Source organism: Nannobrachium achirus, assembly GCF_963921795.1.
Source record: "Nannobrachium achirus genome assembly, chromosome: 4".
Lineage (NCBI taxonomy): Eukaryota > Metazoa > Chordata > Actinopteri > Myctophiformes > Myctophidae > Nannobrachium > Nannobrachium achirus.
In genome coordinates this window covers 2292358-2312795 of record NC_137813.1, presented here as the reverse complement: position 1 = coordinate 2312795, position 20438 = coordinate 2292358, and the positions used below count along the sequence as shown (strand labels likewise).

General features: G+C 44.6%; 1 protein-coding gene across 1 annotated transcript; it reads left to right on the top strand.

Annotated features, from left to right (window-relative positions):
* The first annotated feature begins 1343 nt into the window (after window positions 1-1343).
* On the top strand, window positions 1344-17648 carry LOC308284352 (endoplasmic reticulum membrane sensor NFE2L1-like). The gene is made up of 9 exons (XM_080724941.1): window positions 1344-1462; window positions 1813-2060; window positions 3195-3380; window positions 11629-11718; window positions 12475-12604; window positions 13152-13401; window positions 13714-14051; window positions 14644-15190; window positions 16694-17648. The coding sequence occupies exons 1-9, from the start codon at window positions 1432-1434 to the stop codon at window positions 17037-17039; spliced, it is 2166 nt and encodes a 721-aa protein (XP_080581067.1). The 5' UTR covers window positions 1344-1431; the 3' UTR covers window positions 17040-17648.
* The last annotated feature ends 2790 nt before the right edge of the window (window positions 17649-20438 follow it).

Here is a 20438-nt window from a genome sequence, read left to right as displayed (position 1 = left end):
TGAGTTGAAGTGATTTCAGTAGCTAGGCAACATCACCAAAAATAAATCTAAACAAAACAGTGCCTTCACTGTCACATATTTCAATAGGTCACCAGTGTTGCTGTAACACCGGTCAGTACTATTAGGTGATTACCAAACTCGTTTCTAATCTAGGACAGTTACTGGATCCTGTAGATAAAGCTGTGTGTGTGTGTGTGTGTGTGTGTGTGTGTGTGTGTGTGTGTGTGTGTGTGTGTGTGTGTGTGCGTGTGCATGTTATCTTAGAGAACAATGTGTCATAACTCGTCAACTGACAGCGCTGTAAGGCATCAGGGTTGACTTTAGGTTACAACAAAGGCAGTTATAGTTAGTTATTAATAGCCTATTTTTGGATTTTAAACAGGCTATTTGTCAACACACCTATTTATTACTAATGATAGCACCAGCATCAGGCCTACAAGCTCAAGCATTGTGAGCTTGTAGATCTGTTATTTTCACAGCATATTTTAGAATCCCTTTGTGACTGAATGGTAGATTGAGTGTTGCTTTGATGGTGCCAAGGTAAACAGAGTAACATTTAACAACATGTCTGCTGGCTAATCTGTTCATCTATGTAACATTTCTATTCCAATGTTGACACATGCTGATTTTAATCTCACTTCTATTTACAGAACTGTTTTGGAGTCTGGATGAAGAATGACACGTTTTAGATGAACGCTGCACCCGATGAGAGTCTGCAGAATGACCACGTTTCTGACTTCAACAACACAGACGTTTAAGACACAAACGACCATTATTATTGTTTTCACAAAGATGCTGTAAATACTTTTACATTCATACAGTGACATATTCTAACCAGGGACCTTCCCAGTACAACCACAGTGTGTTACTGTTGTACTGGGAGCTGACCAGTACAACCACAGTGTGTTACTGTTGTACTGACCGGTACAACCACAGTGTGTTACCACAGTGTGTTACTGTTGTACTGGGAGCTGACCAGTACAACCACAGTGTGTTACTGTTGTACTGACCGGTACAACCACAGTGTGTTACCACAGTGTGTTACTGGTGTACCGGGAGCTGACTGGTACAACCACAGTGTGTTACCACAGTGTGTTACTGTTGTACTCAGTGGGAGCTGACTGGTACAACCACAGTGTGTTACTGTTGTACTGGGAGCTGACCAGTACAACCACAGTGTGTTACTGTTGTACTGACCGGTACAACCACAGTGTGTTACCACAGTGTGTTACTGTTGTACTGACCAGTACAACCACAGTGTGTTACCACAGTGTGTTACTGTTGTACTCAGTGGGAGCTGACCAGTACATCCACAGACTTGTAGAGTTGACCCGTGCCTTGCTCAAAGGCTCAGAGGACTGAGGAGGGGAATTGAACCAACATCCTGCCAGTTGTTCTTCAGAGGGATTGGAACCCTCAACCCTCCTGAACATGTTGGACCTGAAGAAGTTCTTCAATGAAGGTCAGTGGAGGTTCAGCTTTAAGGACCATCCAACCATCTTCATATGACTGCTTCTCACTACTGCTCATTATAATATATTATAATTATTCTCACTGGTCCTTGCCCGTTGTTGTGTTGTTGTGTACTGAGGTGAAAGTATATATGTGATATATGAATATCAAATATCTAAATACTGTATCAAGGTATATATGTGATATATGAATATCAAATATCTAAATACTGTATCAAGCAACTTAAAATGTGTCCAGGCACAAAAGCCTGAGTAGACGATAAAAAGATGACCAAAAGTTGTTTTGAAAGTGAAATATTCCTTTAAGTCCAGTGCTTGAGCAGGTGTGTGTTCGTTGCAGGTGTGATCCAGGCTGCCATCCTGCTCAGTGTGTGTGGGGTGTGGGTGGACATTGGGATCGAACCCTACCTCCCCCTGGGGGAGAGCCGCCCGGGCCTGGCGCTGAGCCACACCCACAGGAACCTGCGGCAGGGGGCGGGGCTTCTTCACCCCAAGAGCGGCGGAGACGGCGAGGACGGCGACGAAGATTCCGACGCCACCACGAGCCGCCGCCTCCTGAGCTGGGTGCGATCTCTGGACAGAATGCAGGTGATAAGAGATTATTCGCCAAAGGCAGCACAGTAGCTAAGATACAGTTAAAACCCATTCAGAACGGGTACACATAATTGTGTATTATTATTTTATGCTTTAACTATTGAAAAATAGCAGATATACAAGCTCACAGTGCGGCACCGAGTGCCACGCTGCAAGCTTGTAGATCTGCTATTTTTGAAAAATCGTGAAAATTAGAATTTTGACCCGATTCTATAAGTGTCTTTTGAATCCTTCTAAGGTTTTTAAAAAAAACGATGTTTCTATGTCAGCAATCTGGCCAGCCATCGTCAAAGAAAAGGTCCTTTTCACTTAACTGGAGCTCAGTTAGTCTGTTCTTGAGAGACTACTATGTCAGTGGTTCTCAAACCTTTTCATGTGAAGGACACCCAAAATTATATGTATTTGGCCACGGACCCCCATCTCAAAATATTATAGTTACAGGGACCACCCAGAAGCAAAATTTGAGTTACAAACGTTCGCTTTAAAAATAGATCTATTCAAAGATTTGCACACATTTTCACCACTTTTTCCAAAAATAGCAGATCTACAAGCTCGCAGCTGTGAGCTTGTATATCTGCTATTTTTCAATAGCTAAAGCATTCAACAATTCTAGGCCTAAATGGGTTAAAGGGAAAGAGAAAGTACTGGAGATGCAGCAGGGTTAAGACGTCACACACAAAAGCTCTATCAATAATGGACTGATCAAAAGTATAACACAACAACAGTAGACCTATAATACACATCAGTAAACACCCTCGGCAAAGCCTGCATTACGCAGGACAACCGAGATAACAAGAACTGCACTCTGCCCAGGTGCCAACTTGTGCTTTGTGCACAAGTAGTTGTGCGCCAGCAGAGCGCACAATGAGGTGCGCTCACCATTGGCATCACCAGGAATGCTGGTCCCTCATTGGCTGTTAATGGTGATGTGATTGGGCGACGGGCTTAAACAAAGAAGGACACCGACATACAGTACGCAGCCGAACGCAGCCTACTTTCACACTCTGCTGGCGCTAGTAACACATATCCACACAGTACAGTACGTCAGAGTAGTATAAAGAAAACCTAGTATAAGCAAAGTATAAGTCATAATATGTAAATGAGTTAGAGTGTTTGTGGGGTCCACAGGTTCCTGGTACTGAGCTGGAAGCCTGGCTGGTGCAGAGAGAACCAGACATGCTGCCCCCCCATACTGACCACCAGCGCCCCCTAGTGGTCCAGAGAGGACCCCCCCACACTGACCCCCAGATGGACGGACCCCTCGCTGGGCGGGACGAAGAACAGGAGGAAGAGGAGGAGCTTAAAGAGGTAGAGGTGAGTGACATGGTCATGTTGAGGTCGTACGTTCAAGTGATTTGACTTCCTGGTTTGATGTTAGTTTCTGAGCGGTTCAGTTGAAGACACGCCAAACTTGGTGCTCGGGTGGGGCTGTCCACTGCCGCAGTGTCAGTCTAGGCCTTTAGGGGCAGTGGTAACGTAGCTGTCTATGTGATGTGTGTCTAATGTGATGTCACATGTGTCTAGTATGTCACATGTGTCTAGTATGATGTCACATGTGTCTAGTATGATGTCACATGGTCTACTATGATGTCACATGTGTCTAGTATGATGTCATATGTGTCTAGTATGATGTCACATCATGTGAGTGGACACACGCCCGTTAAATAAACACAGTGCTTTCTATAGATAGAAACACACAGTATTCTACAGGCTGTTGGAAGTGATGAGTCACCAGCTGGGAACACCCTGCTACACACACACACACACACACACACACACACACACACACACACACACACACACACACACACACACACACGGCTGAGATGTGTGTCTAAACGCTAACCGGTCTGTCACCATTGCTGTCATAATGTTATCGACAGATGAAAATATGATCAGATTTAGACTGGGTGTGTAGCTAGACTGTATTTGTATTTGTTATCAGATGTAAACTCAGTAAGTCTTGTCAGATCCATGTGGCCCATAGGGCAGGAACCTCTCCCCTGTTTCTATAGGTGGAGTTTGCATGTTCTCCCCGTGTCCCCTAGGGTAGGTACCCTCACATAAAACATGCAGTAATCCTGGCCTCTAATCTATACTGCCTCCCCCTGGCCAGCCGGGGCACCAGATGGGGGTGAAAGGAACTGGTTGGAATAACGTGTTGCTTCCACACGCTATACGTTCCTACCGGGGAAAACTCCCCTACTGTCAGGTGATAAGAAGCAGCCTGCTCACTCCTCATGCACTGAAGGAAGCATGTGCTCAGTTCAGGGCTCTGCCCAGGTTGGCAGAGGGAGAGCAGAGCCCTGGCAGTGGGCACTGGGGGAAAAAATGTGTTACAAAAATAGTGGGATAAAAAATGATGAAACTCACTGGAGGTCCGAGGCTGTTCAGTACATCTGCTGTGAGGGCAGCTGCTCCACATGGCAGCAGAGCAGCAGAGGCGTGTCAGACACCAAAGGGTTTTAATATACAATATAATGCATCCTGGTTGGATCCACTATAGTACGACATGGTACACAGAGACTAAAATTAGCCTCCTACAGTAAGTGGGCGCCAGCGTCTGATGGCAAATCTGTTTACTGGTTCTAGATCCTGCAAGAGTGTGTTGCTGGGTCAGAGAAAGGGAGATAATGAAGTAGATTTTCTCCTTATTTGTGTCGCTGAAAAAGCCACTTTAGTATGAACATGTTGGGAATATTATGTGGCTTTGTGACGATCAGGTCCAACATTTAGTTCAGTGAGCATGGAGATAAAGAATGGTTCAGAAGCTGTGTTCACGTTCACTCTCCCATTGGAATGAATAAACTCCAACCATGCTTCCTGTCTCCTAAAAGGGTATCCACATATACGTAACGCGGATACGGGAAGTAAAACGGAGATGCCGTGTCTTGCTATTTCCGTCTTGGCTGACGCCACACTTCCAGAGTGTTTACTGGACACGCCCCCCTGGACATAACTGGTCCAAACATATTGCAACACATCAGTCTCATCCTGGCTCCAGCCCATAGGCCCCGCCCACTCTCTGAGCAGACTGTCTCTGTTGGTACTGGTGTTGTAACCTGAACCTGACGTTTACTCAGAACAAGCATGAGGTTGGTCTATAACGACAAGCCAATCAGCTTTAGCGGCCGTTCAAGCTGTGTGACGGAAGTGTAGTTGTTTACAGAGTGACTGACTGATTGATCACATTGCAGCCTGATTCCTGGGTTAATTTGCGCTGTTGACACTCGGACGGTTTTGTAATCTTTGATATGTTAATAGACCCTAATCTGAAACGGTGGAGTGAATGGTGTTTCATCGATACGCGACGCAAGCATTCTCGCGAGCACTGTCATTCTCGCGAGCACTGTCATTCTCGCGCGTACGCTTGTTAACAAAACAATCATGCACAGGCAGTCTCTGCAGTGTATGCTGGCTTTAGCCTTCTTTGGTTGCAGTACAGTACTGTATGTACATCACTCTCTGAACAGAAACAAGCACAGGAGTCAGTCAGTCAGTCAGTCAGTCTGGCTGGCTGGCTGACTGACTGACTGACACCCCGGTCTGTCAGTCAAACACCAACCCCTCCCCTTTGTAATGGCTAACAATGGAGACGATGTCAGACTGAAGCTTCAGGAAGATTAGTCTGAAATCTAGGCTACCTCTGTCTGTCTGTCTGTCTGTCTGTCTGTCTGTCTGTCTGTCTCTCATAATATTAGACAGAATATTCCAGCAGCCCTGCTAGATGTTTATACTGTAAACCTAACCGTCCAGTAGTGAACATTAAAGCAGTGATGGTGTCTCAATAAGTAACTTTAGGTGGAGCAGTGATGGTGTCTCAATAAGTAACTTTAGGTGGAGCAGTGATGGTGTCTCAATAAGTAACTTTAGGTGGAGCAGTGATGGTGTCTCAATAAGTAACTTTAGGTGGAGCAGTGATGGTGTCTCAATAAGTAACTTTAGGTGGAGCAGTGATGGTGTCTCAATAAGTAACTTTAGGTGGAGCAGTGATGGTGTCTCAATAAGTAACTTTAGGTGGAGCAGTGAGTCAGGTGGAGGACAGTAAAACATGATTCATCTGAAGCATGTGGTGCTTTAAACTAACCTCACCCCCCCCCCCCCCCAGTCCCTACTGTACCTGTACACACACACACACACACACACACACACACACACACACATGCATGCACACACACACACACACGTACACACACACACACACACACACACGCTAGAGCTGCATGCCAATATTCCTCAGAAATGAAATTTAAATATTGGTTTTAGAAATTGGCCCGAATATCGATATTCGATATATTCGAATATTAATATTATATATATATTTTTTTTTTACAGGGACAATACCAAAAAGTATTTATCAAGTTGTAAACACACACACACACACACACACACACACACACACACACACACACACACACACACACACACACCTTCCCTCTGCAGTGCTCTGAAAGTGACTGAAGGTGATAGCTGACCTTTCACACACACTTCATAGCTTCCCTAAAATGAACATTGAGACTGTAATGTTGTGAACACTGTTTACACAGTCCATGTACCACTCATCTGACACACACACGCACGCACACACACACACACACACACACACACACACACACACACACACACACACACACACACACACACACACACACACATGCTCACACATGTTTGTGTGTTTGTTCCACTGGCCTTGTGACCAAAGTAGCGAGACTGGCTTGTTTTGAAATCTGAGCTTTCTAACCCCCCCCCCCCCCCCACCCACACACACACACACCCGCACGCACACACGCACGCACGCACGCACGCACGCACGCACGCACGCACGCACACACACACACACACACACACACACACACACACACACACACACACACAGAAATGATGACGGAGAAAGAGATGTGTTCAGAAGGTGGTCAGTGGTGTTGTTGTTAGCAGGAGGGACTGACTGACAGACAGGACACCAGAAGGACTTCAGCTGTCTGTAAAAACTAATAATTGAAAAATGATTAACTGTAGTTAGAACAACAGATCTACTCCCCATTGCAGGCATTCTATGATCCTATAGTTTACTGAGACGCTACGCTGTCTCTCTGCATTCTATGATCCTATAGTTTACTGAGACGCTAATCTGTCTCTCTGCGTTCTATGATCCTATAGTTTACTGAGACGCTACGCTGTCTCTCTGCGTTCTATGATCCTATAGTTTACTGAGACGCTACGCTGTCTCTCTGCGTTCTATGATCCTATAGTTTACTGAGACGCTATGCTGTCTCTCTGCGTTCTATGATCCTATAGTTTACTGAGACGCTAATCTGTCTCTCTGCATTCTATGATCCTATAGTTTACTGAGACGCTACGCTGTCTCTCTGCATTCTATGATCCTATAGTTTACTGAGACGTTACGCTGTCTCTCTGCATTCTATGATCCTATAGTTTACTGAGACGCTACGCTGTCTCTCTGCATTCTATGATCCTATAGTTTACTGAGACGCTATGCTGTCTCTCTGCATTCTAGTTTACTGAGACGCTACGCTGTCTCTCTGCATTCTATGATCCTATAGTTTACTGAGACGCTACGCTGTCTCTCTGCATTCTATGATCCTATAGTTTACTGAGACACTACGCTGTCTCTCTGCGTTCTATGATCCTATAGTTTACTGAGACGCTACGCTGTCTCTCTGCATTCTATAATCCTATAGTTTACTGAGACGCTACGCTGTCTCTCTGCATTCTATGATCCTATAGTTTACTGAGACACACTACGCTGTCTCTCTGCATTCTATGATCCTATAGTTTACTGATAGTTTACTGAGACGCTACGCTGTCTCTCTGCATTCTATGATCCTATAGTTTACTGAGACACTACGCTGTCTCTCTGCATTCTATGATCCTATAGTTTACTGAGACGCTACGCTGTCTCTCTGCGTTCTATGATCCTATAGTTTACTGAGACGCTACGCTGTCTCTCTGCGTTCTATGATCCTATAGTTTACTGAGACGCTATACGCTGTCTCTCTGCATTCTATGATCCTATGGCTATAGTTTACTGAGACGCTACGCTGTCTCTCTGCATTCTATGATCCTATTGTTTACTGAGACGCTACGCTGTCTCTCTGCATTCTATGATCCTATAGCAGCCAGGGGTCTTCAACAGGGGGTCCAGGACCCCTAGGGGGTCCCCAGAGTTACTACAGGGGGTCCTCCAAATCTTTGAGTGATAGAAACTTATTTCTCCTTTTTTATATTAACCACTTGAACCCTAGCGTCCATATTCTGAGAACTTTAGCCAAAAATAGCCGTTCTACAAGCTCACAACGCCTCGCGCTGCGAGGCGTTGTGAGCTTGTAGATCGGCTATTTTTGGCAAAGAGCTTTGGTGTAGAGGGGAAAAAGAGCAAACTAAGTACCGATTGAAAGGTCAAGTTTATTAAGTATTAACAATTCAAGCGGTTAAATATCTGAAAACACAAATTGACATGAATCCAAAATACGCTGATGTTTGTGCTGTCAAACAATGAAACTATATGGAATGAACAGGTTGTGGGGGTCCCTGCTTCATCTCTCTCTCAAATAAGGGGTCCTTGCTTTGAAAACGTTAAAGACCCCCTGTCCTATAGTTTACTGAGACGCTACGCTGTCTCTCTGCATTCTATGCATGTGTTCACCTTGCTCACTGGATAAAGAGTGTCTGTTAGATGCCTTCATTGTAAACTATAAATAGTTGAACTTGTCACAGAGGAGTTCTTGTATAAGCAGGTTAGACCAGGTCTCCAGCAGAGCTGTTGGAACCCAGCGCTCTGCAGAAGTAGATGATCAGTAGATGGTTTCACCAGGCACGTGCACACATAGACATCGAAGGGGGCTTGAGCCCCTGCCCTTTTATCTGTAAAAAGTGTCCTCTCCAGACCATGAATGCAGTTTACACTATGGTGAAATAAATTCAAATGTCCTCTTTCCAAGCCACACCTGAAGGCAGCATTCAAGATAATTGCCTTGTCCAAACTCTCCTGGACTTGAATGCAGTATCTTAGTTTAGTTTGGTTTATTTCAATCCACTAAACTAAACTACGATACTGCTTATTCTTATTTTTCTTATGATGATAGAATTGTCCTCTCTGTGTAGAAATCCATGCCGTTACGCCACATCTTCAGTATTGACTTGATAATCAGTTCAGTATCAAGCACCGAAAATAGCCGACCTCCAAGCTCACACCGCTTCGCAGCGCGACGCGTTGTGAGCTTGGAGGTCTGCTATTTTCTATATTTTCACCATAAGGCCCTTCTAGAAATGTCAGCCACTGCCTCTCTAACATTGTGTGCACGTCCCTGGGTGTCACCACGTACTGTACAGCATGTTCACATCCTCACATGAACTGTAGGGTCATTTCAGGATGTTTACATAATTATCAACCTTACAGTGAGGACGCCTGAACCACTGTTAAATATGAACATTACACTTGGTCACTGCCAGGAAGAAACCTTGTAACTCCCGTTTTTCTTCCATTAGTTCCTTCCGCAAATTAACGCCCTACTTTGTCATGCTGTCAAAAGTAGCAAAGTAGTAGTTAGTGGCTTGTAGGTCTGCAATCATTACGATATTTTTAGGAGAAGAAGCAGTTTTAAATATTATTAACAAGAGCTTGTGTGACAAAATAATCACTATGTTGGATGCAATTGAACACTGTGAAAAGTACCATCTTTGGACACAGGAGGGTTTACAGCAGCTGACAGAGTGGTGATATAATGAAACTTACAGTTCATATGAGGATAATGTAATAATGTTACATATCCATAGTGGTGATATAATGAAACTTACAGTTCATATGAGGATAATGTAATAATGTTACATATCCATAGTGGTGATATAATGAAACTTACAGTTCATATGAGGATAATGTAATAATGTTACATATCCAGTGGGGTAAAATAACTAAGTACATTTACTGTACCATTATGAGTTACTTTGACTTTACTGGAGTATTTCCAATTTACAGCACTTTTACTTCTACTCCACTACATCTCAGAGGCAAAGATTGTACTTTTACTCCACTAGGATTATTTGAAAACTTTAGTTACTTTGTAGCTTTTGATTATTACTACAAAACATACAGTAACCCCTTCAACCCTATCCATTCGGACGTTTGAAAATAGCCGATCTACAAGCTCACAATGCGTCAGACACAACACATTGTGAGCTTGTAGATCGGCTATTTTCAAAAGATGTTTTTAATACAATCTATGCATTTGAAAACTTGAAATGGGAAATTGTGCATAATGAGTACTTTATACCTTATTGGTACCGTAAGTACATTTTGATGCCAATACCTTTAAACTTTTAAACAAGTACACTTTCTATTCCAGACTTTTATAGAGTATTTCTACACTGCAGTATTGATACTTTCACTTTAGTACATACATACTGTACATTTGAGTACTTTCTCCACCACTGAACATATCAACCTTCCAGTTCATGCGAGGATAATGTAATAATGTTACATATCAAGCTGTCAGTTGAGTTCATGTGAGCATGTGTGTGTAAATGACATTTGGTGTCAACCTCTCCGTTCAACTCGTATCATTTTAATCTCCTCTCGCTGGCGGCAGCATTTCTGCCTCTCCTGCTTCTGGCCATGAACTGAACAACCTGCTTGTCCTACACATTTACACTGTCACAGCTTTAATAAGACATAGGATAAGAATACATAAAAACAACATGAAATGCCCTTTAGATATCCGCACGGGTCCTGTGGATGAGTGAAGATATATTGAGGTCCAGTAAATATAAATATGTATACATTTATGATAAACACGTACGTATAGGGTCAAGTGGGGACGGGGTTGGTGGGGTTGCTTGTATAAGCCCCTCCAGCGCTAGCGGCTAAAGGTTGGAGCTAAACTTAGCAGCGCGGCGGCAGACAGAACACAACATATGGAATGTCTGGGGGCTGCATGGCCATGGGACTGGACGTATGGATGGTGTGAGACAATGTGGACGCATAGCTGCACAACTAGGACAACTATACACACTGTCTGTCTGTCTGTCTGCCTGTCTGCCTGTCTGTCTGTATGTCTGTATGTCTGGGTTCACTGAGGATAAGGATAACAATAGAAAAGGACACAGACGTAAACAACACAGCTCTCTTATGGAAGCAGAGAAAAACACCCAACAGCCAAACAAAGTGCTTAAATGTAGAGTAGGGAATGTTCCCTTGCATTTGCTGTTCTACCTCACATGGAATCTAGTACAGTGATTTGAACTGGGGTCCCCCCACCCTGACTGGGTGGAGACCCCCCACCCTGTCCCTGATGAGCACTAAGAGTCGAGGCATTACATTTTGTAACACAACACAAAATTGTGAAAATAGCAGATCTACATGCTCACAACGCCTCGCGGCCTCGCGTTGAGAGGCATTTTTTGTGAGCATGTAGATCTGCTATTTTCACAATTTCTGCCTCTAATATTTGACAATTTGGCCAATGTTTAGGTATTAAAAAGTGTGTGTGTGTGTGTGTGTGTGTGTGTGTGTGTGTGTGTGTGTGTGTGTGTGTGTGTGTGTGTGTAGGAGGCGCCCTCCCCTCCCTCTCCTGCTCTCCTCTCCTCCAGTGAGTTGGAGCTCCAGTGGGAGGATCTCCTGTCCATCCTAGAACCACCGGTCAGTTCCTCCTAACTTCTAATCAATACTGCAATCAATCAATCAATGATCAAGTGGGGGGCAGGTAAGGCCCACCCCCACTCGACCATGATTGGAGGAAGACCTGTCAGTTTTGGTGCAGAAACTGCGGACCAAACACTCTAGAGTAACTAACATTATCAGAACATAGACCCATTTAGTTATGATTTGAATTAAAGATTCAGCAAAGATTCAGCGAGCCTTATCTCTACGGGTAAGGAGTTCCAAAGAGTTGGGGCTCTGAAGGCAAAGGCACGTTCACCTCTTGTTACATAATTGCAGGTATGGGCACGATTAACAGACCTTCGTCTGAGGATCTGAGTGTACGTGAAGGCACATAAGGCTAAAGTAATTCTGAGATGTAGGACGGTGCGAGACCGGATATGGCCTTGTACGTGATTAGTGACATTTTAAAATCAATTCTAAACGAGATGGGCAACCAGTGCAGGGAGGCTAAAACGGGAGTTATGTGGTAAAAAGTTCTAGTGCCAGTTAGAAGCCGTGATGAATGGGATGCTGCATCTCAACGTCCCTTCAATACAATCTGACAAATCTTACAACCCCAAGAGACATGATGTTATCTCATACTTCTGTGGCTCAGAACATCTGCCTTGAGCGGAGAGAGAATGTACTGTAGTTTATTTACTGCACTGAGGATTTTACACATTGGGGGTTCCATGATTTACAATCAATCAATCAATCAATCAATCAATCAATCAATCAATCCTGTGTGTTCAGGACATGGAGGTTGACGGTCCAGTGACAGAGTTGTTGCCGGGAGACCGTGGTTACCATGACGCCAGTTACCATGACGACCAGCAGCTCAGCCCTCTGATTGGTCAGGATGTGAGTCTACAGCTGCCTGCAGGTGAATGAGATAAAATCACACCCAGTGTGAAGTGAGCGGTGCTATTTGTGAGTTCATTTCATTACGCACGGTAAGCGTCCCGCCAAGCTTGGCCAATGTGGGATGGGGCCGCGGGATATACAGTACATACAGTACATACAAACAGACATTGTCAGATGTAGGAGCGGTTAGCACCACTAAAAAGAAAATCGCCTGCATAATTGCCCGCGGACCCCCATCTCAAAATATGTTGTTCCAGGGACCACCCCCAGAAGCAGAGATTTGAGTTACAAATGTTCGCTTTTAAAAAGATATATTCAAATATTTGCTCAAAGAAAATCGCAATTGATCAAAAATACAGCAGCAGATCTACAAGCTCGCAGCGTGGCACAGAGTGCCGCACCATTCCAAAATTAGGACTATACTAACATATTTAGTCCTAGTTTTAGTCACCATAGCTTAGTTTTTATTTAGTTTTTAAACAAATAGCGAAAATAGTGTCTATATTTTCGTTATTATACAATCAAGTCTCATAAGTGGTAACCCCCCCCCCCCCCCCCCCTTCCAGAAACCCTGACCCCCAGTGACCAGCTGGACGACGGCCCCGCCCCTGGCCCCGCCCTCTGGGACCACTATGTCCACTGCTCACAGCGTCCCCCCTCAGACCACCTCTCTCTGCTGGAGGACCCCCATGATGAGGAGGATCTGGCCATGGACCCCTTTAGGATGGACCTGCTGAGACCAGGGGTCCCTGAGGATGGAGACCCCATGGACACCGGCGGTCCCCAGACTCTACCGCACGACCATACGCTGCCACGGTTATTAAGAGTTTTTACATTTTTGTTTTATTCTGTCCTTGCAGCCTTGTGCACTCGTGGCCATATATGGACTACTTGTGTGCCAGCAGAGCGCACTTGTTGTTGGTGACGTCACCAAGAATACTGGTCCGCGATTGGCTGTTGATGGTGATGTCACCAAGAATACTGGTCCGCAATTGGCTGTTGATGGTGATGTCACCAAGAATGTTGGTCCGTGATTGGCTACGGCCGTAAACACAGACAGATACGCCACTGAACGCAGTACTTTTGTGACATGTGACCCTTGACCTTTTGACCTCTGGTCGTTGACAGGAACAGTGAGGAAGGGGAGGAGTCAGACGAGCTGCCCAATCCGCTGGGAGATCTGCTGGTGGAGGCGGCCATCTTGGACGAAGAGGCGGCCATCTTTGACGTGGAGGCGGCCATCTTGGACGTGGAGGCGTCCATCTTGGACGATGAGGAGGCGGCCATCTTGGATGGGATCAGCCTGCTGGACCTGGCTCTGGAGGAGGAGGAAACCCCGCCCCTCACGGAGGAGGCGGAGTCACACCTGGAACCCGAGGCCGTCGCCGGTCGCTATGACGACGATGTGTCGGCAGTGGAGGAATGGGAGAACGACCAGGGTTACCATAGCAACCATCAGCAGCAAGGTAAGGGGAGGAGCCTAGCGTGTCATTTCCTGTCTCTCTCAGATTGGTTTAATCCAGGAGTTCCTATGATTGGCCACTAGTTGTGCTGTTCTGGCACCAGAAGCAACATGTTCTCCATAGGATTCCATGCATTTCCCCCCAACTTTTACATTTTCTTACCTTAATAAACATTGTCATAAATACTTTATGGTTTCTGTCGCTAGTTTAAAGCCTCGTTTCAATCACCATGATATGCGTTTTATAAAAATATGGTCCAATTTATATGTTATAATTGATGTTATAGCAGGGTATGCTGTAGGAGGGGCTTGTGATCATAGGCTTGTGATGATTCTTCTTCGTGTGCTTTATTTTCGGCAAGCTCAAGACAATGTCCCATGTAACCCTGCGGTTGCACGTGACCGTTGGCAGCCAATAGCATTCCAATTGGGTACCACTAAACAATGATGGCGACACCCATATGAGGGCAAAAAAAAGCGTCATTTTCGCAGCATAGAAACCAATGGGTTCTCACCGTCCTTATTTTTTACAGTCTATGGTTTAATCAGGTCGGAACAGCCAAAAAACGAATCTCTTTTTCTCTCTTTCTCTCTAGATTCAGACTCTGGTCTCTCGCTGGCGTTCAGCCCTGTGTCTCCCTGTGCCTCCGAGACCTCCTCCTGCTACTCCTCGAGCTCCTCCTCCTCCTCTTCAAGCTCCGCCTCCTCCTCTTCAAGCCCTGCCTCCTCCTCTGGACGCTCAGAGGAGGAGGGGCGGGGCCTGTCCGCCGACGAGGAGGAGGAGCTTGGGGAGGCCGTGAGCATAAAGCAGGAAGAGGAAGAGGTGGAGCTAGGAGCGGTGGGAGGAGCTTATGGTATCTCCTGGTTGGAGCGCGTTGGACACGACCACACCTACAACCAGCCCGGGGCTCCGCCCCCCATCGCGGACCCGCCCACCGCCGGCCAATGCTGCGGAGGCGCCTCCCCTCCGAGCCCCGCCCACCAGCGAAGCCGCCACGCCCACTCCGCCAGGCAGTGGAGTCTGGACGAGCGGCGCGCGCGTCAGCTGCGAATCCCCTTCTCTAACGACGACATTGTCAACCTGCAGGTGGACGACTTTAACGCCATGCTGGCCGGACATCACCTGGACGACCAACAACTAAGGTACAAACATCATGTTACTATGACAACCAACAACTAAGGTACAAACATCATGTTACTATGACGACCAACAACTCAGGTACAAACATCATGTTACTATGACGACCAACAACTCAGGTACAAACATCATGTTACTATGACGACCAACAACTCAGGTACAAACATCATGTTACTATGACGACCAACAACTCAGGTACAAACATCATGTTACTATGACGACCAACAACTCAGGTACAAACATCATGTTACTATGACGACCAACAACTAAGGTACAAACATCATGTTACTATGACGACCAACAACTAAGATACAAACATCATGTTACTATGACGACCAACAACTCAGGTACAAACATCATGTTACTATGACGACCAACAACTAAGGTACAAACATCATGTTACTATGACGACCAACAACTCAGGTACAAACATCATGTTACTATGACGACCAACAACTCAGGTACAAACATCATGTTACTATGACGACCAACAACTCAGGTACAAACATCATGTTACTATGACGACCAACAACTCAGGTACAAACATCATGTTACTATGACGACCAACAACTCAGGTACAAACATCATGTTACTATGACGACCAACAACTAAGGTACAAACATCATGTTACTATGACGACCAACAACTAAGGTACAAACATCATGTTACTATGACGACCATCATGTTACTATGACGACCATCATGTTACTATGACGACCAACAACTAAGGTACAAACATCATGTTACTATGACGACCAACAACTAAGGTACAAACATCATGTTACTATGACGACCATCATGTTACTATGACGACCATCATGTTACTATGACGACCAACAACTAACTAAGGTACAAACATCATGTTACTATGACGACCAACAACTAAGGTACAAAACATCATGTTACTATGACGACCAACAACTCACGTACAAAACATCATGTTACTATGACGACCAACAACTCAGGTACAAAACATCATGTTACTATGACGACCAACAACTAAGGTACAAAACATCATGTTACTATGACGACCAACAACTCACGTACAAAACATCATGTTACTATGACGACCAACAACTCAGGTACAAAACATCATGTTACTATGACGACCAACAACTAAGGTACAAACATCATGTTACTATGACGACCAACAACTCACGTACAAAACATCATGTTACTATGACGACCAACAACTCAGGTACAAAACATCATGTTACTATGACGACCAACAACTCAGGTACAAAACATCATGTTACTATGACGACCAACAACTCAGGTACAAACATCACGTTACTATGACGACCAACAACTCAGGTACAAACATCATGTTACTATGACGACCAACAACTCAGGTACAAACATCATGTTACTATGACGACCAACAACTCAGGTACAAACATCATGTTACTATGACGACCAACAACTCAGGTACAAACATCATGTTACTATGACATGTTACTATGATGACCAACAACTCAGGTACAAAACTGATTGTGATTGGTCCACAGCCTCATCAGGGACATCCGCCGCCGCGGTAAGAACAAGATGGCCGCCCAGAACTGCCGGAAGAGGAAGCTGGACGTCCTTCTGGGCCTGGAGGAGGAAGTGATGTCACTGAGGCGACGCAAGGCCCGCCTCCAGCGCCACAGACAGGAAGCGCTGCGGGAGCTGCAGGAAATGAAGCTGCGAATCAGCGCTCTGTACCAGGAAGTGATGATGCAGGGGGAGGCGGGGCCTCTGGAGGACATGTCACTCGCTGCTTCTGGTCATGAACACCCCGGCCAGCAGGGGGCAGTAGCAGGCCTGCCACAGGACAACAGGAGGAGTGGCAGGAAACAGAGGAACAAGAAGTGAATAGAGACCACCAACGTTAATTCTGTCGGAAAAATGGGAAATATCGTTATTGGGTTTTGTTTGACTCATTTCTAGCGTTGAATGTGCTCCTCCCCCAAATAGCCCCGGGCACACAGGACGGGAGGCCGGGCGGTACGCGTGACGTAACAAAAATGCTCCCGCGATAGTGTTTTTCACAGGACGATCGCGCTATGAACGGTGAACGTGAACACATCGTTTGAACAGATCATTACCGCGATTCGTTCACTGTAATGAACGGTTTTGCCCGCCACTACACTGATCTAAATGTTGGACACGATCGTCAAAAGACACACAATCGTTCTGCCATTCTGAGGGTAAAATGCAGATATGGGGGGACGTTGTTTAATGTGATCAGATAGTTCATTTCTGTTTGGGATGTCAAGGCCAGAAAGCAGTGTTTTGCCACTCAGTAGGCGTTCCCACATTACTTCCAGGTATGATCATGATGTCACGTGCATACCCTCTGTTCAGAACAAAACAAACAGATCATGAATCATGATCAGCGAGTCACTAACAAAAGGACTTGATCTGAACTCACGTTCGTTCAACTGAAAGAACCAAAGACTGCGTTTCCCACAATCCTCTCTGAACCTCAGGTCAAGTTCTCATGGACTCTCTCTTCTCCCGGTGTCTCGCCCAGGGGGGCGTGGTTTTGAGGTTTGAGAACCACTGACATAGTAGTCTCTCAAGAACAGACTAACTGAGCTCCAGTTGAGTGAAAAGGACCTTTTCTTTGACGATGGCTGGCCAGATTGCTGACATAGAAACATGGGTTTTTCGAAAAAATCTTAGAAGGATTCAAAAGCCACTTAAATAATCGGGTCAAAATTCAAATTTTCACGATTTTTCAAAAATAGCAGATCTACAAGCTCGCAGCGCGGCACTCGGTGCCGCGCTGTGAGCTTGTATATCTGCTATTTTTCAATAGTTAAAGCAGTCAATAATCCTAGGCCTAAATGGGTTACTCAAGCGAACAACGGACGCTAAGCTAAAACAAGCTAACGGACGCTAAGCTAAAACAAGCTAACAGACGCTAAGCTGACACACTGACAGTGGGCTGGATCCCACTGGTCAGTGGGTTCAGGGTTGAGAGTGCCCTGCTCAAGGACACATGGTATTGGGTAGAGTAGGTGTAGGACCGACAACCTGCGCTGTAAAATGGTGCATTTATAAATACCAGTGCCTTTGTAATAATATCACATTAGTCCAGTGCCATGCTCAGGGACAGTCAGAGCAGAGCCAGCGTCAAACCGAGGACTGACTGTTAACAGTAACACACGTTCAAACCTCAAAGGACTGCACACGCCACCTTGTGGCTCTTCTCAGCATAACAGAATGGACCTTTGTATATAAAAAAAACACTGTCTAGTTCTGTCACAAACACTCCACACCTGCATAATGTTCTTTCACTCGTAGCTGATGTTTTTTTGCTACATGTTTCTCACCCCATGGTGACTTGTATTCATGGATATGTTTTAGTTTTTGTCCCAATAAGCCAATAATTTGATGACCAGCAGTGGTTCCCTATGGAGACACAAAAAGCCTGCTTTGTTCTTCATGGAGACACAACAGCCCCTTTTCCACTGACATGGCCCAACACCACACCACTCCACACCGCCCACTTGTGCCAGTGTTTGAAGCGGTGAAAGACGCTTCCAAGGTGTGGCTTTGTCTGTCCCGTGCCTGTCCCGTGCATCTCCGCGCTGTGATTGGTTAGTTTTGTCTGTCCTGTACATGTCCCGTGCATGTCCAAAATGAAGAATCGAGGATTGGCCAAGCTTCACATGACAATTTGGCTCTCCAGACAAAATCATTCATTCATTCAGAACTAGAACTAAAGCACATAGGAAGTATAGATCACAAAATGTATAGATCTAGAACAAAGAATACAAATTCACCGCTTCACTTCGAACCAAAGTTTGATTTTTCCTGGGTAGAGTGGTGTGAAAGTGGTACTAAAGAGTATCCACTCCAGAGTACGTCTGAGCTGGGCCAAACAGGTCCAAACACTTCATAATGACTGATCACTGACTTTTTATTTAGACCACCAGGATATAGTTGTAATACATGATCATAGATTCTATTGTGTTATAACCACTATTATAATCTATTATAGTGTATTATAATTATCATAGTAATACATTATAATAATTTATAGTGTGTCATAATCACAGTTATAATCCATTATAGTGTATTACCGATAGGGGTACTTTTGCGTAATGGAAAATGTAGTGGTGTAGTGTGGTGCTAAAGCTGCAGTCAAAAAGGGGCTAAAGAGCCTGCTTTGTTCCCTATGGAGACACAAAGAGCCTGCTTTGTTCCTTATGGAGACACAAAGAGCCTGCTTTGTTCCCTATGGAGACACAAAGTGTCTCCTCAAATGATTGGCTGGGGTTAGTAATCAATAGGAAGAAAAACATTAAAACATCATTTTGGGGGTGAACTAACTATGCCTTTAACACACTGTGACAAGAGAGCATGTTAACACCGGTCATCAAATGATTGTCTCAGGAATGCGGTGAAAAGAAAATATTTTGACCATTCCGGTCAACAAAAAGTCAAGTTGCTTTTTTTGTGCATGTTGGCTCACTGGAAACACTCTGCTACACCAGTGGGTCTCAAAGTGTGCTTCAAAAGAGTGTACAAACTGTTTTTACTTTTATACTTTTGAGTGCATTTCTGTACTTTTTTCCACTTCTACTTTTGAGGAAAGAAGTTGAGTCACTATTTCTACCAGTGTGTTTTTAAAAGTATTTCTACTTGAGTAAATAACGTGTACTTTAACCACCTATGAAGCAGGGTACTTGCATGTGACACGGTGCATTTTAAACGTGGATTAAATTAAATCTTTCACATTAAATTATCAGGATTTTAGTTTCTCAAATGTTCAGTCTCTAAATGAGTGATGCATTAAAAGTCAGAACACTTAAAGGTCTAGTAATGAACTTATTGTTGGTTTAAAACATGACCCTTTCAGACAATGCCAGATGACCAGGTCAGTTTCAGGAGATATTTAATAGAAAATGTGTCGTTTTTATGTGGATCAGTCAAACGTGCTTGCTGGTAATCAAGAACTTTGAACTGTTTTGGATGTACAGGAAGTGTAAATAAATGAATTATGATTTCATCTTGTCTCGAGTCAATATTTTCAAACTCACCTCTTCAGACCTCACCTCACCTTCTAACACCTTTTCATTAGATCATTTTATTTAATGTTTTTAAAAGATGTTAGTTCTACTATGTAATTATGTTCTATGTTGGTTATTGATCATATACTGTATATTATTTAGTGTGGGTCACATTCCTAAACCAATAATTTGAGGAGACGCTTAGGCCGGATTTACACTAGCAGTCAAATCCAGCCTGAATCTGAAAAGT

What these genes read in the sequence shown, in the direction of transcription:
- LOC308284352 (XM_080724941.1), top strand. Translation starts at nt 1,432, where the DNA reads ATGTTGGACCTGAAGAAGTTCTTCAATGAAG. An exon ending in AGGAGCTTAAAGAGGTAGAG is followed by an intron (nt 3,381 to 11,628) that starts GTGAGTGACATG and finishes GTGTGTGTGTAG; the next exon opens with GAGGCGCCCTCCCCTCCCTC. An exon ending in TGTCCATCCTAGAACCACCG is followed by an intron (nt 11,719 to 12,474) that starts GTCAGTTCCTCC and finishes CTGTGTGTTCAG; the next exon opens with GACATGGAGGTTGACGGTCC.